Source organism: Lepeophtheirus salmonis, chromosome 5 (genome assembly GCF_016086655.4).
Source record: "Lepeophtheirus salmonis chromosome 5, UVic_Lsal_1.4, whole genome shotgun sequence".
In the NCBI taxonomy this organism is placed as follows: Eukaryota; Metazoa; Arthropoda; class Copepoda; order Siphonostomatoida; family Caligidae; genus Lepeophtheirus; species Lepeophtheirus salmonis.
The window spans coordinates 31154565-31171623 of record NC_052135.2 but is presented as its reverse complement, the minus strand read 5'-3'; the positions used below and the strand labels follow the sequence as shown (position 1 = coordinate 31171623).

Genomic DNA, 17059 nt, shown 5'->3' with positions numbered 1-17059 from the left:
AACGAATAAATAAAGTTGAGTGACGTCATCAAGGACTGAATTGAACCGGACCAAGACTTACAAGTCCTAAATAAGGACCAACACAACACTACAGGCCACTATTGTAGCTCAACATTCTCCATTTTATATCAGCCATTCTGTTCCAGAGTAAGGGAATTGGAAATAAGAGGGCAGTGAGGGGATTTGCCTTTCTAATAATGCTGCTTTTAAGGTTAAAAAGTGGATTAAATTGGCCGTCAATGTTTTAGATTTTCTACTCCCCTGAAGATTAAGTCTTTTTGAGCATCGTTATTCAAACTTTTTAAAGTCAGGGCAACTTTCAAACGTCTTTTAAATCTCTAGGCACCCAAGTGTAAAATATGACTAAAAATGGCACGGAATAGCCTAAATAAAATGTCCTGAGTATTTTAATGAGACAGTCATGAACTGAATAGAAGACGAACTGTAAATAATAATAACTTTAAACTTTCAAACACAGCTTTAAAAAGTCCTTCACCTCCTTTTTTGACCGTCCAAGCGATATAACAACACAAGAACCCATCAAGGATAACTCATGCATGAAGTAGGCAGAGGCTTCATTTTATACTCAATCATGTTCTAATGTTCTATTGGGGCTTTTCTTTTTAGAAAAAGATCTATGATGCCTTTGCTTGTTCCTTACTCTTGATTTTGGGTACTTGAGATAATATTAGGTATATATGTATTCATCTAAAATGAATTCATCGTTTATCCTTTAATATGTAAAAAAAAAATGTATTTATGTTTTCAAATATATTTATAAACAGCGTTGGGTATAAAACGTGGACTCTCGAGCCTCCTGGTTTTAAATATTTAAAAAAAAATTAATATGGAATTAAATTGCCCCCCCCCCAAAAAAAAAAAAAAGGGTTTTTTTCTTTTCTTAAAAAAATTTTTTTTAAGGATTTCTTCCCTACAAAAATGTGTCAAATAATGCTATGGAGAAAACCATGACCGGCCTCTTGATGGTCCTAGCAGCACCAGAGAAGTCGTTGGTGAGGAGATTCATCGATATTTTTTTATTTAAGCTATACGGCACAAAATGATCTTGACAACCTTCCAAAAACATTGGTTTGACCTTTATAACATATTCTAAAAAGTCAAGTTTATTGGGTATAACTATAATTAGTATTTAGAACCATATTTTGTGCTCAATGAACCATATAAATAGATATATACTCCAAAGTAAACAATTATTGTCTTTTACTTTGCATTGATAACAATTCCTAAAAAATGTGTCTAACCCCCAAAAAATTGAGTTTAATGAAGAATTTTATATGGAAGCCATTATCTTTTTTAATTTTTCTTTCAAACGATTTATACCGTGTGTTTCATTGAAATATGAGCACTTACTACTTCAATAATAAATGACGATTGAGTGATTGAAATTAATTCATATATCGATGTATTAAAGAATAAACAATTAGTTAAATAATAAAACAAACTTGAGCTCTGAAGCTAACTTACAAGTTGAGAAAATTACACTTAAGCGTGATTGAAAAATTTCCGATAACATACTCCAAGCAGTTAAGCATCCCCAGGAAGACTGTCAACGGTGTCAGCCAGCCCAAAACGTTGGAGAGGAAGAAGGGTTCTGTCAAGAAGGTGAAACTGGACCTGGAGGATTCAAAGAAAACACCCCAGGCCAATTCCTGAAGTCTATGAGGTCTCATACAAGAGATCTCGGAGTTTCACACCAGACTGTTCAGAGAGATATAAAAAAATTGGATGGAAGGAGCCTTGTGAGACCACTTTTGAAACCTGCAATGAAAGAACCCCATCTCCTGGATTGCAAGACTCTTTTGAATGGCCTGCAAAATCCGTCATTCAAACATCAAGACCACTGTCAACCAGCACTGGCACACGATGATAGAGGACTACATCTGCAGTGGATACCAGCCTTCCGCCAGAACTTGGAAGTCATCATTACTATTAAGGGCAGTTACATTAATGATTAAGATAGCTTAGACACACATCTATTTTTAGTATTCATTTTGTTGAAATTGTATTGTTAACTAAATTATTATATCATGTTGAAGTTTAAAATTCAAAGTGTTCAGATTTTAATGGACAACTCGGTATCATACAAAGTCACTTTTCCGGTCCCAAAACTATTGTATCTTGCAACCTTTCATATAAAAAGAAACAAACTAAAGCTAAACAAATAATCCACTGGTAAATCCAGGGTACCGTGGCTTCCCACTTTGAGAACCGCTGTCGTCCTAAAGTTATTTTATTAAATATATTCCTTAAATAATGAGCCTCTTCGATACCTTATGTGATTTTTTCAATGCGTTACAAAGAAAAAAAATATTTTTCCGTTACGCTTCTGATCGCACTCATTAGCGTTGTGAGATTGGGGAGGTGGGGGAATGTTAAACGGGTGAGGGAATTCTATTTCCCCAACTCTCATTTTTGGGGGAGATAACTCCTCCTATGTCAAAACGGCTACCCAATTCATTGGACGTTTTGTGTGAAATTGCGTACGATGAAAGTCCGGACTTTTTGAAATGGATGTACAGAAAATAATAATAAAAACAAGTTTAATGTTAAGTTCTTAACATAAATAAATACAAAAAAAAAAGTCTATATCCGCTTTTCCCCCTGCCATGCTCAAGAGTAGTAGTCGATTGTTGATACTTAGTTTATGAAGAAGATTTCTAACACAAATATTTAATTAAGGAAGCAAATATAAATATTTAATTTAAACCAGTAATACTTTTTTTTTCTTCCTCTTTTCCCCTAAAAAACAAGCCTGAATTTATAGTTTATTATTATCATAATCATAATATCAACAAATAAAAAATAGTGTAACCAAAAAAAAAAAAAAAAGCAAAGCATTAATTGTTATTATAAACAATGAATATTAGTTGTAGTTCAGCATCTACTAGTGAAATAACTGGGAGTTTAGATCCCTTAAGTGATGTTGTGTCAACCTCAGATGAAGTGTCAAGTGTTGCTGCTGTCGTGGGAGGACTCGCTACTGGACATCCGCCTCATTCCCATTTTCATTCTCATCATCATCCCCACCACCACCCAGAGAGTCTGCATGCAGCCTTTCATCAGCATACCTTGTCCTCGGCTCATCAGGTCATCAGCACGAGTGCCAACAACATAAGTAGTAACAACAATGTTCATAGCACGAATTTGAATCCTCTCAATAGTAATAATACGAGTAATCAAGACATCCTCCAAATACAAGAGGCTTCTTCCACAGGTAGTGAAAAAAATAAAGCTTCGAAACGGACCAACCACGGTAAGATGACCTTAGTGTGAATAAAACCTTAGTTAAAAAAAAATACTTTGTTATTCAATGGAATTCATATTCATAGCTTTCTAAAAAGTATACAAATATAATGAAGAATTTTGTTAAATATCCATATCTTATATAGATAGAGGATAATTCAACGGCAAATTTTGGGGTTTCCGGGTTCTTCTTTTTTTTTAACACTTATTTTTTAAGGACTTTTTTTTCAAATACATTCACATTCAATTTTAAAATATTGAAAAAATCAGCAAATACAGCAAACAAATTGTCCGAATATACTAAATTAATTTCCTGAATATGTATTGCTAGGTGTGTCTAAATTAGGTTCAAATCACACGTACGCCTACCTCTCCAAAAACTTTCAAATGAGGTCCATAAATATACAGTCAAATCCAGATAAAGGAAACTGCTATTTGTCAGATGAAAAGTTGACTATACCCAAAAAAATATAAATCCGTAAGGTATAGATATACCTTACTTTTCGAATATTTATGTAAATAATCTAATAGAACAAAAATTTGGACTATTCAAATGTAATAATTATTTTATATATTCAGAAACTTAATGCTTTTTTGTGTTTTTTGGATATAACTCATTATTCATGGAATGTATCCGTATTGATTGAAAACCAATTTTAAAAAGGTTCATTTAGAAATAAAAATGTTAGAACCAGCTTACGATTTTTAGCTTTAAAAAAAGAAAAATCCTCATAGGAATTCTTCCTTCGAATTTTTTCCTTGAGACTCATGACGTTTTAGCAATGAAGTTCTTTCTAAAAAAGGGAAGAAAAAGTTGACTCGCGGATTTTTACTTCATATTTCTTCTATGCGAAGTATTTTATGTTAAGAAATGATATTTGTGTAAGAGTACGAGGAGAAGGCAGGAGCGAGAAATATGGTATTACTGAATTAAGGTCATTGTTAATTTCAGCTGCCTGTTATATTATCTTGGAGGGAGGGGAATGAATTAATGCTATAAAGAGGAAAACCTTCTATATTTAAAAGTGCATTAGTGCAGGGGAAATATTTAATTATAATTGAATTCATATATATTTATTTTATTAAGCCTTTTTAAATCAATTTATATCAAAAATTGGCGATGCTTCTTCTTTTAGAGGGAGATGTACACCCACACACGCCTTATTAAATAATTAACAAAAAAAAGAAAAAAAAGAGTGAGTACACGCATTTACCGTTTTTCCTTCTCGAATAGCTATACTTAGTGTTTTTATTCTTTACAAAAATCCCTTCCTTCAAACCATGTATCAAAAATTAGTATCCAAGAGAACGTTGACTGTAAACTTATTTTGAATTTATCCGTATTTGACTGTATATATAAACCATTCTAAATTGTTCAACCAGAGTTTCAAATCTGACAAATGATATTCTCCGGTTTTAAATGAAGTGAATGAGCATTTTTACTTTTGCACATTTTTAAAGGCAATGGATCAATTGATTAACCAAAATTATCCATTTTTTCATTAGAAATCCTATATAATCCTGATAAACTCCTTTGACATTATTTATAGCAAAGATAAGTAATTAAAATATACATATATCAAAACCTTTTTAACTTATCGTTTGACAACCAAAAATTGATGTGGAATATTTAAAATATTTACTTTATTCGTTTAAAAAGAAGAACGAGATTAAATCGTTATTAAGAAATCAAAATTATTTCTTGGAATAATTGTTAAAACATGTACAAAGATAAAAATGTTTACACTTGATAATCCTTCTTATAAAAAATGAATGCCGTTTATTACCCTAATAAGTATGAAAACGTTTTATTTCTCTAAACTACTATGTATAATATCCCTTAAATGATATTTATTTCCTTTAAGGTGTCTGTTTTATAGAAACCCTAGAATTATACATTATATTTATCATTACAAATGTGTTATGGTTCTTAATGGATGGGAAAATCTTGAGTGAGTTTCACAATAGGATGAAAGAAATAAAAAGTAGAAAGAATACGATTCCCACGTTTGGTCAAATACATTTTTTACACTCCTTAAACCAGACATAGTCACCAGTATCTTAAAAGCCTGAAAACACTCTTTGCACAAAAATAGATAAGGAGATAATTATATATAATACTTCTAAGTTTAATTGTTTATGGCCAAGACTGTAAACTACCAAAATATAAGTACTTTGGTGTATTCTTAAAGGTTTACAAAATGTTATGTTTATCCCTTAGATTTTTAATGTTCCACCCTTTCGATATGAAAAAAAGAAACGTTACATATATTTAATGAAGTAAGATTTTGTGATCAACACCACCTCAAATTTATGTCTTCATATATCCATTCAATTGATTGAACAAAATATATTTATGGGGATCGAGAGTTCAAAATCTACTTTCAAGAATGATTACGTCTTATTTAGTCAATTATTATATTTACAAATAATTTATTTTGATAGCTAATCATGTTAAGATATTTAAAAATTTAACAATAAAAATGTAAGACAGAATAAATTAGCTAGAACAAAGAACACCTTCATGGAAGTGATTTTTATTAAAGTAAGAATGTCTGGTGTTTTTTTTTATTTCAATTATCATCATCCCCTATTGTGGGTTTCCAGTTTTTACTCCAAAGATTTTCAAATTCGTCTCTCTCTGATTGTCCTAATATAGTACTAGTTGAAGTGTCCACAATGTTTCCAGCTTCATCTTTAAGAGTACTATTACAAACTTCTTTATCCCCAATTTTTCTTATAACTCTACATCGAAACATTTTCATTCCATCGACCATTTGGGTCGTACTATCTTCTTGTACTCTTTGATAGGGGATACCTTCACAAATAATCTCATGATGGATATTGTTAACTAATTCCATACGAAGGTTTGTTCTATCATATTCGTGCGCCATTTTTAGATTCCTCAATATTTGGATTCACTGTCTTAATTATTTCTAGAAAATAATCAAATGGCGAAATAAATTTAAATTTTTTAACTTATTAATAAAAAATATTAATAATCAAATAAAAAGGGTTTCATTCCAAAGAATTCAATTTTTAGAGATAAATGCTAATTAAATATCAACTTATTTTTATAAATGGTAGTTTATATATCATACATAAATTAAATAATTCATGTATATATTATTTTTTCAGGAGTTCGACGCCCTGAAAAACCTCCGTATAGTTATATTGCACTTATTGTGATGGCAATTCAATCTGTTCCTAGTAAGAAACTGACGCTCAATGAAATTTATAGGTATCTACAATCGAAATTTCCCTTTTTTCGAGGTCAATATCAGGTATGAGTAGCCCATCTATGTAACTATTTGTATATTTAACTCAATTTTTTAAATTCAGGGTTGGAAAAATTCTGTGAGACATAACTTGAGCCTAAATGAATGTTTTATTAAACTACCTAAAGCCCTTGGAAGACCTGGCAAGGGTCATTATTGGAGGATTGATCCGGACCAAGAGTACATGTTTGATAAAGCTTCATTTAGAAGAAGACCAAGAGGATTTAAGAGAAAGGCCATGAAAAATTATCCGGCAAATATACATGCTGGGAATAACTTAAATTCTGGATCATCTTCTACTTCCTCAAACAATACTAACGCTAACAATAATTCTGAAGGCTCTGTTTTACCTGACGATCAATCAAGACAGCCACAACATGTGTACAACTATGGAAATCAAATTGACAATTCATCCCCTTCCCATCAACCTCCTCTGGATTATAATACCACTTCCTCTCTACCATCTACAATCCTTCCTCCATGTTCGACCCCATCTTATTATCCCTTTTGTAACAATAGTTCAAGTTCCTTTAACTATAACTGTGGACAAATGAATGCTTATGATCTTTCCCCTGGTGGATCAAATATTCATGCTACATATCAGTCCGATAGTTCGATTGTCGACTACACTTATGGTGTTGGTTGCCCTACTCCGGATAAAGAGTACAATGGACTAAATACTTCACCCGGTGTAAGAGAGTATTATCCCATTTCTTCTTCACCAAGAGACTGTGATCCATCTGGAAATGTCTGGTCTTGGACATCTTTAAATAATGAAAATAATTACATAATTACTAACGTTCAACAAAACTCTCAAGTATATTCGAATCAGACGTCGGATGAACACTGTCAAAACATTGCACCATCACCCTCAGGTATATAACCCTTGTTCATTATCATTACTTCTACTTTTTTAAATATACATTAATTAATTATAGTTGCAAGGAATGGAGATATGAAACCAGTTTATTTAGAACAGAAGCCTATTCCCTATTTACAACAAAATAACAGCGTTCTTTCCTCATCTAATTCTTCTGATCTACATCTTCCTGCAGCTAATAATAGTGTACCTAATTTCAGTGATCATCACGAACCTATTATTCAATCTACAATTCATGAAAACTCTTTAAACATATCTCCAACCTCAAGATCATCTCCCACGCTAATAACCTCGGCATCATCACCCGTTTTAAATTTACCAACGGTATCAGCAGCAGCAGCTTCGTCAAGTTTTTATCAAGATTGTCTCAAGTTCTCAGTTTAAAATAATGAATTAAATGTTAAACTTACACATCATCAAATAGTTATGTGTCAAACCCAAAAAATAAATATACAAAGCGAAGATTGATACATCACAGCAGCTCAGACTTACTATGCGAAATATCCTTCTCTCTACTATAAGCCAATCATTCATTAAAATGTATCGAAACGGATTTTGATCATTAATGTAAAAGATCCCTCGACTAAAACCACACCCACTCACCTCTTACTAAGTTCAATCATTGTCAAGAAAAAAAGCTTTAACCTTGAATGGTATTCTGTACGTTCTAAATAATAAGCAAACCAAGTTGGGACAATGCGTTCTTAAAATATATTTTGCTCATTAAACATATGTAATAAAATATCTTTTGATAAAACAAAAACATTTGCATAATATAAAAACTCTTTATATAAAATATAACAATTAAACAGGTAAAAAAATTGAATTAAAAGTCTTTATCGTTAATATACACGGGAACAGTTATTCTACGTCCTTTCACGAGTTCCTCAAGTCCCTCACCCGAGTATGACACCAAGGGAGAAATTTCAATTTGAACACAAGTATCATTTTTGGTATCAGAGCTGCCATTACAATTTAAAGGAGCAGCAGGAGATTGCATTTTAGGAACTGGATTGTCTTCTAAATCTACGAGTACTCCTCCTGCCTCCAAAATCATCTTTTGATTCAAAGCATACAAAGCCATCTTACAATGTTCCGGAGAGAAAGAAGATGCTCCAGGAGCGTTTTTGAGAGGAGCAAATTCATCTTCTCTTATACACTCCCATATCACAAAGTCCTTAGCAAACCTGAAAACATCAAAAACAAATTTTTCTAACTTGACTCCATTTGGCTTTTCAGGTTTAATCAGTACACCTTCTTCATTTACAAAAGGAATCTTTTTCTTGGCTACATGAAATTCCAATTCTCCGTCCAGTTCGTTGCTCACCTTCGACAGGAAGGCGAGAGAGAAAAAGTGGATACATAGGTTGGCTAATCCGTACGTGAGGGATCCATCGGGATTGCGTTGCTCAGCTGCCTTATCTGTAATCTCGGAATATTCTACGACTTGATAAGCACCGTCCACTTTGCATGTGATTCCAACAGTTTCCGAAGGGTAGCTTTTGGCAACCACCTTGTTAGCACACTCTGCCCCCTCTTTAATGCAGTATCCAGTGAAGAAAGGATCTCCAACACGGACGAGAATATTGTCAACACAATATAATTGAATGTATTTCACTTTTCTTGACTCCATGTCTTCGATTATTTTGCAGTCACGAAGCGCCTCGTATAATCCTCCATTACCATTTGAAGCACGAGCCACTTCAAATTTGCTCGATAACAAGACTTTTCCATCAAGAGAGAAACAGGGATATGTTCCTTGACTAAAAAAGACGACCCGATCAGGATTCAAACCAAAGAAAGAATGTTCAGTAAAAAAGTTCCTCGTCGTTTCCAGATTATTATGCGAGCCCATGACGTACAAAGGGATTTTACCTTCTGATAATTGTTCCAATTTAAGTATTCTTTCAGCTTGAAGTTGGAACAGACTTTTATTCGACTCCAGACCGACAGAATACATTCCTTTAGGATATGAAACGCCCAAGCGAGTTCCTTGTCCACCAGCAACAAGTAGAATTGCCAATTGACCTTCCTTCATGGCTTTGTAAGCAGTACACTTGTACTCCTCCTTCAAAATATCAGAAGTGTCCTTCAATGATGCACATTGATCTGGAGACAATGGAGTCATTCTATCATCCATCTTTCCACCTTCATCCATGGAACTAATCGAGCGCTCAAATGATTTGGTGATACTCTCCCAGTTCATTCCAGACAAACTTTGTATCAATTGACTTCTCTCTTTATCGTTTATAGAGTCCCAGTGATGAAGCAAATGTTCTTGACCGTACTTTTTTAACGTGTTGCGAAGTTCACTTGTATCCATTTTGACGGGAGTAACGAAATGAAATGGGACACGTATTATCGTAAAAGGAATTTGAATCAAGAATGAGAAATTATTATCGAACGTGCCGAGTATTTATAGCTGTCCTAAATCAACTTTATGACGTGTGCGCGTAAGACGATACACAGATGAGAGAAGTGATTAAAACACAAGTCCTCTTTCTGGATTATGCTTTTCGTTGAAGGCTCTTTACCTGAAATCATATCTCTTCTATGCTGTTCATTCAACTTAATAATATTTTGTATTATTATTATTACACTATTTTTAACATATTCTTAAGTTACAATACTTTAAAGTCTAAAAGTTTACCTAGTATATATTATAAGAAACTTTTAAAATGAGATGTATCTTATCTTTCAGACTCCTGGCGAATATTTATGCCTTTATCTTTTTAAGTTTGAGAAAATGATGATGAAATTTGTATTAATTTATTTCCCAAACACCGTGAATTTATTTGCTATGAATTTCCTCATGCATCATAAAATATATACATAATTATTTAAAATAGAATTGCCTGATTGAAAGGGGCTTTAGGTTTAATTAAGTGTACGAATTATTCGTTTTTTAAAGAATAAGCTATTTTTATATGACATTTTAACTGAACTATTGAGTATAGGCTGATGAAGGATTTTCTATATCGCCTAAGGAGTTAGAACATTTTTTCTGATAGAGTTGGAGCTTTCATTGACGTAGTTTGAAGGTAAAGATAAAGACCTTTTAGAATTAAGAATATGCATTGTTGTTGTTTTTTTGACCTGTAAATGACTCCTTTAACCTGCTGTTGTTTAATTCTTCAATCAACATTGTGATATTAGTATTACTTACAACTAGTAGTAGTACCTGAGGTACCCACTATGAATTCACACAATATATAGAAGTTGGGAGGTTGTTTGAGATTTCTGATAACACCTATCGCAATACCACCGAGTAACACAACTAACCCACCTGTGGTTAAGGTGAATTTTTCCTTAGTAGAAAGTTAAGAAAATGATCCTTCCATACAGGAGTAACTAGCTCATATGCATTTTTTAAAACAATAATTGATTTCTTCATCACCTAGGACAAAAAATATTGATTGAAGGACGTTCATATTGATATATATTACATCATTAATATAAATATTTATGTAAGGAATTCAATATACAATTTATTTATATGATGATTTGGAGATTTTATATTCAATATTCTCAATACTTATTGTATGTACTTGTAAAATTGATACACGATCAAATAAACTAGGCCACGCATGTTTTAAGATTACTTAATAGACTAAGAGGCACAAACTAACCCAATGAGATGTAAACAACGTGAATAATACAGGAGATGCCCTTGTATGTTTGAGTCCGGAATATTTGATGTACCAAAATACCCACTAAAACGTCCTCCATCAAGTCAAAACCTGACGGAGCCTCAAATTTTAAACACTAAGAGGAAGTCGAATATCTGTCAAAAAGTTCAAATTACTTCATGGCATCATTTTTTTTTGATATAACCTTTACATTGACTGAAGATTTTTTACATTATTGAACTTTGCCGCGATACTGGGGGCGTGTATCAGTATCTGTAGACCAGTACTAATAGGTAGTGATGTGTATTTTGGGTATTTTAAAAAAGAAACCAAAAATCAACATGGCAACCTTGACAATTGGAAGAATGTTTCAGAGGAGAGCAGCTTAGTAGTCATGACGTTTCATTAGACCAGCTACAACCAGATGTGACAAGGGATGAGGAGGAGAAACAAACAAACAAGGACATTGGCAAGAATTACTCCGGTGTCGATCCTCAATTCTACACGGAGTCCAACAAGGACCTACGATTATAACTTCAAAAAATAATCAAGGTTACTCTGTCTTTCATGAGCACACACGAATGTTCAATCAATATAAGTGGATAATAAGGAATATAAATTCACTACTCAGGAGTTAAATAATAATGACAACAACTAAGGATATGAAAATTCATTCTTCAGATTACCAATTCCTAGAAAAAACGGGCCAGCTAAAAAATCCACACGAGTTACCTCACTACCATTATGGCAAACTAGAAAAAATATATACTATCCGCATGGTGGTATGAAACTCTGTAACCTGTTGTTTAAAAAATGGCACGTAATCAGAATAATTTTTGAGAGCCCCCTCTATGTGAGAAACACATATCTATGTTAATTTTTATTAAATAATATTATCATTAAGGGAGTTGTACTTTTTTTTTTGTTTTTTTGCCATAAGACGGTGCCATTCACTGTCGCTTTGTTTACAAACGAATATAAGTAAACAACACTCATGTCCCATTATGACTGAAAACATTATGAAATGCTAAAAATCCAAGCTCAAATCAAAGTTTACTATGATGAAAATGGTCCCACGCAGTAATTTGAATTTTACAAATGACAACGTAAACCTTATTTATTTTATTTTCGAAGTTTATAGATATTTGGTTAAAATAGGACATTTAGTCAAATAAAATTCCTATCAAATATATTATATATTTTTATGAGCATCTAGTAGGTTATTGACATCATCCAAAGAGAAGTAATTGTAATGAAATGAATCATAGCTTTCTGCCAATTCGTTAATTATTTTTACAAGTAGTGTTGTGTGGGTCCTAATTTATTATGTCCACTTCAGTCCAGTCTTAGGACCGAGCCATCGGTCTTTCGACCTGTCATTAGGACTGTATGTACTAGAATTGATTAAACAAATGGTAAATAAAGTTGAGTAACATTATTAAGGACCGAACTTTATAAGTTTTTTAGGACTGATATGCAGAAATAAACTGGACCAGACCGAGACTGAACTGGAAGGGACTGTAGTCTTCAATTCTAAATAAGGAGGAACACAACTTTATTTACAAGTTACATAATATCACAAATGTCACTTTATTTTAAATCTAAAAATAGCATTCAATATTATAACGTATCATAATTTATACTCACGATGTGTACATACTAACTGATAAGATATTCAGTCATCACAAAGCTAAATATCATTTCGTGAAGTTACTTAAATATAATATTTTCAGAAAAATCAGCGAGGGTTTCTTATATTTTTATCTTAATAAAATATATTCTAGGAAGACTAAACTCATCATTTCAACCCTGACATTCATGTAAATGGAGATCCCATTGATAAAATAAAGGCATGCTAAGCAATATTTTATGTGTATCTACTCGATAGAGTTGCTTGTAATGTCTTGCCGTTATGTAAAAATAAAAGTAACTGAAAATTAACGTGGTAATCCTGACAATTTGAAGAATGTTTGTGAGGAGAGCAGCTTAGCTGTTATCCGTGGGGCCTCTAAACCCTTTTTTTATAATTATAAATATATAGGTATATTGTGTACAAGTTGCGATGTCTGCACAACTTGTAACTTGTATAAAAAACGGACAATTTGCAATTTTTTCGTCTTGAAATGTCTTATTTAATTAAAAGGTATGTCATTCTAATTATCATTTATTAATTGATGCGATCACTTCAATATGATCTATTAAAATTACATGGTTATTATTTATTTATGAGTAACAGAACTGTGAGCATTTGAACTTTATTATGTGCGGCAGACTACTTATATTTATGTTAGTAATTTGTATTAAAATAGTAAACAAATAGATCACTAATATGTCAACCATCCATGGAATATTCAATTTTTGCATTATCTTTATCCCATGTACTGTAAAATTATTCATCTCATTTTTTGGTTGCAACTTTTACAATTTGCGTACAATATATATATATATAAATTTAATTAAGAAACCTATTTTTATATAAGTAATTATATTAAAGTCTTGATAATTTTTAGGGCTAAGCCCCCCCCACTCCCCAAACGATAAGCATCGCCCCTGGCTGTCGTGACGTTTTGTGACATCAGCTACAACGAGGCGTGAGAAGAAAGAAATATGCCCAAATGTCACTCCGTAAATAGCAAGGACATAAAGGCAGGAATCACTCCGATATCGATCCTCAATTCTACATTAAGTCCAATACGGACTTACACTTATAACTCCCGAGAAACCCTCATTTTTGCTCTCCACATTTTATGTGAAAATGCAATAGTGATTAATTTATACTTAGATATTCTCTCCCCAAGAATGAAATAAGAATGATGACAGCTTTAAAAAGTAAAAAAAATTTATTCCCAACTACGAAAAATAAAGCTCCCATTAAAGTAATATTTTATACAGCTCTACTATTTGAGTACTACCCATCACCAATTTTAGGAATATTTATATTATGATTCATAAGCATGACGCACCATGACGTCATAAATAGTATACCCTCAATGTAAACAAATCCTTCTGAAGACGAAATATTTTTGCGGATCACTTAATAGGTATATAGTTTTTAAATGAGTTATAAAATAATAATTAATTAATTATTCCAACTCCAAGACAAATCAAAAGGATATACGGCGATTAAACCATGCACTAAGCTCATGCAGTGGAGTATAAAGAAAACAGTTTTTAATTAAAATGTAATATTTATTATATATAAGTAAATTAAATTTGAAGTAATGTAGATTTGCTTTATCTAAATTCTTCTTTGACAATTTATTGATGCATTTTTGACCATAATTAATTCTATATTATAATTTAGAAAATATACATTGTTTTAATATTGGTTTTAGGTCATTCCACGGCAAAATGACGACCAAAGTTAATCACATATCTCAAAATTGGCATGTTTTTTTTCAATACGTAGGTACTATTTTTTGGGATACTATATATTTATCTGCATCAATAAGCGTAAATTTTAACTTTTGGAGTAATATAATTAGTTCATTTTTTTACAAATTTAGAGCATAATTGGATAAAAATTGAACAAGTTTTTGATGTTGTTGGAAGAGCGTTGTTAAATTTCGGCACCATTTATTTTATAAAATATATTTGATTTTCCTAACTTTAGACTTTAGTTAATCATGAATCCACACCTTAATGGAATAATTTATTACAAATATTAAACATTTTCTTGTTAAATTAATCATTCAATTCTGATATATTTCTTGAAATTTTTGGACGTTTTGACCTTGTTAATTATAGCTTATTTTTTAAAGTATATGAACGCTGTCCTACTCGATTATCGATGGACGTCAAAATAGTAATACCAGTAACTGCCGCATAAGTTAAATTGGTTAATATTTGCTAGTGTTATTATTAATTACTCAAATAATTATTTGATTTTTCATTGTTTATTTTAATATAATTAAATATCTCATAACGAGAACCTTTCTCTAATAATTTATGAATCTATAGAAGTGTAACAATAAAATACTTTATAGTTTGTCTCCATTCACTATTAAGAAATTAATTAACTATTCTTTCAATATTTAATGCATTATTTAATATATATTTTTGTTATAGAGTTTAGTATTGATATAATGAAGAAATCTACTTGATTTTGGTTCATAGATACGTATTGGCAGTTTCGGCTCTGAAGAGTCAAAAATACATTCCATATTCAATTAGAAGATGGATTTAAATCATGGATTGACATTTGGTTGAAGGGAATCACTCTTCTCTTTGTCTGGCTATACCATAATTATGGAGGTATCCCATTTTCATAGATTTAAGGATTTGGAGTTATGAAAACGACAACTTTTTTTTAGCCTGCAATCACTTGAGTTATATAATGCTATATAATACTTCCATAGTTTCTCTATTTGGATTATAATTTATTGCATCATCCTTTAATTCTAAATTATTCATTATCATGGGATTTTATAGAGTTTCACTCGTAACTTTGAGGGAATTTTATCTGCAAAAAAAAAAAGTTGATATGAAATCAATATTGCTGCAAAACAATATTTTATTGATACATAAGTACTCTTTTGAAAATAAAATATCAATTTCAATGAGTTCTTTTTCATCTTGAACCGTGACGTTGTTAATTTTCTAACAAAATCTCAAGACTAGATCTTCTCACATAAAATACATGCACATTTTGGAAATTAACTTCATTTTAAAGAACTATAGTAGTATAGTCTTATATGTGTTTCTAAATGTTTTATAGCTCAAAAATTGGCCCAAACTAATGAAAAGTTTAAAAATACTAAAATATAAAGTTATAAATTATCTTCTACTGCATAGAATGTAACCTAAAAATATTTGAAAAAAGTCATATTCTTTTGACTTGTGACATTTGATGTTGGATAAATATCTTAATACTAATAGACATAAACTTATAGAGATTTCAATTGGTTTGCTATACAGCCAATGAATCATTCATTCAGAGGATTGATAAATTAATTACCAACACAAAATATGTATTTGACTTAAAAGCATATTTATATTTGTTGCCTTCAATGATATAATACCCTTTCATATGTTTTATAGAATTTGCAACTTGTAAAATCAAATTGTATAAGTTGCTAGTAAAAATAAGAGGAATAAATTTAAATGAAGGATTTACAGTACTTTTTGGGATGAGGATCATGCAATTATTGAATATTCCATGGATGGTCGATGATTTAATTGTGTCATTTTTGACACATTTAATACAAATTACTTAAATAAAAATATTATGTGGCACTTTATGCAGTTCGAATACCTTTAGTTATATACATCATCAATAAATAATAACCATGTAATTGTAATAGATCAAAATGAAATGAGAGTATCAATGTATAATGGGTCATTAGAATGACCCATGTTGTTATTAAATAATGCATTTTAATACAAAGAAATTGCATCTTGTACACGATAGTACATATACGTTGCCCAGAACATTTTGCCTCAAGAATATTTCCCCTCAATATATAAATAAATGATGTTAATACGTTGTGAAAGTTTACTTTTGGTTGAAATTAATATCCACTTTGAATTTTTAAATCAAAATATGTAATATTTTTAACTATAAAATACATTAAATGTTTGGTTTCTTTAGAATAATGATGCTCTTGCCTCATATTATGCTTGCTCGTTTATCCATGAGTCTTTTTTAACATGTTTTTTCCCATCAAATCTGCTGATAATTACTAACAAAGAAGTGATGAGCATTTCTTCTATTCGAATGGTTTATTAATTTTTGTTTTCTTATTATACCACTTTGATTGATTACTTTGTTTCTGGTTTGAATTCAATAGATAATAAGATTTTGTTGGTGTATGACTAGAAATATTTGGGCATGATTCCATCATTTTCAAACAGAAAACAACCATTTAATAGGTTTTATAGTAATACACATTAGATATTTTGATTAAAAAATTCCAAAGGAACATCAATTTTAACCCAAAAATAACATAAATCTAATTTATTTATGTATCATTGAGGTAAAATAGCATTAAGGCAAAATTACCAACAGT

General features: G+C 31.2%; 2 protein-coding genes and 1 long non-coding RNA gene across 3 annotated transcripts; 2 read left to right on the top strand and 1 right to left on the bottom strand.

Moving 5' to 3' along the window:
• The first annotated feature begins 2617 nt into the window (after positions 1 to 2617).
• Positions 2618 to 10268, top strand: LOC121117374 (uncharacterized). Its single transcript, XM_040711783.2, has 4 exons — positions 2618 to 3274; positions 6403 to 6548; positions 6607 to 7417; positions 7481 to 10268. The coding sequence occupies exons 1-4, from the start codon at positions 2878 to 2880 to the stop codon at positions 7804 to 7806; spliced, it is 1680 nt and encodes a 559-aa protein (XP_040567717.1). The 5' UTR covers positions 2618 to 2877; the 3' UTR covers positions 7807 to 10268.
• On the bottom strand, positions 8111 to 9745 carry LOC121117375 (UDP-N-acetylhexosamine pyrophosphorylase). The gene has a single exon (XM_040711784.2). It carries the CDS (start codon positions 9743 to 9745, stop codon positions 8249 to 8251), a length of 1497 nt encoding a protein of 498 aa, XP_040567718.1. The 3' UTR covers positions 8111 to 8248.
• Positions 10269 to 14009: 3741 nt separating the features above from the next.
• LOC121118457 (uncharacterized) lies at positions 14010 to 15631 on the top strand. The gene is made up of 2 exons (XR_005864458.2): positions 14010 to 14092; positions 15120 to 15631. It is a non-coding gene; the product is annotated as an uncharacterized lncRNA (long non-coding RNA).
• Positions 15632 to 17059: the final 1428 nt, after the last annotated feature.

Excerpts from the sequence above, each read along its gene's own strand:
- LOC121117375 (XM_040711784.2), bottom strand. The coding sequence starts at position 9,745 with ATGGATACAAGTGAACTTCGCAACACGTTAAAAAAGTACGGTCAAGAA.
- LOC121117374 (XM_040711783.2), top strand. The coding sequence starts at position 2,878 with ATGAATATTAGTTGTAGTTCAGCATCTACTAGTGAAATAACTGGGAGT. Across the intron at positions 6,549-6,606 it reads TTTTTCGAGGTCAATATCAG|GGTTGGAAAAATTCTGTGAG; the intron begins GTATGAGTAGCC and ends TTTTAAATTCAG. Across the intron at positions 7,418-7,480 it reads CATTGCACCATCACCCTCAG|TTGCAAGGAATGGAGATATG; the intron begins GTATATAACCCT and ends AATTAATTATAG.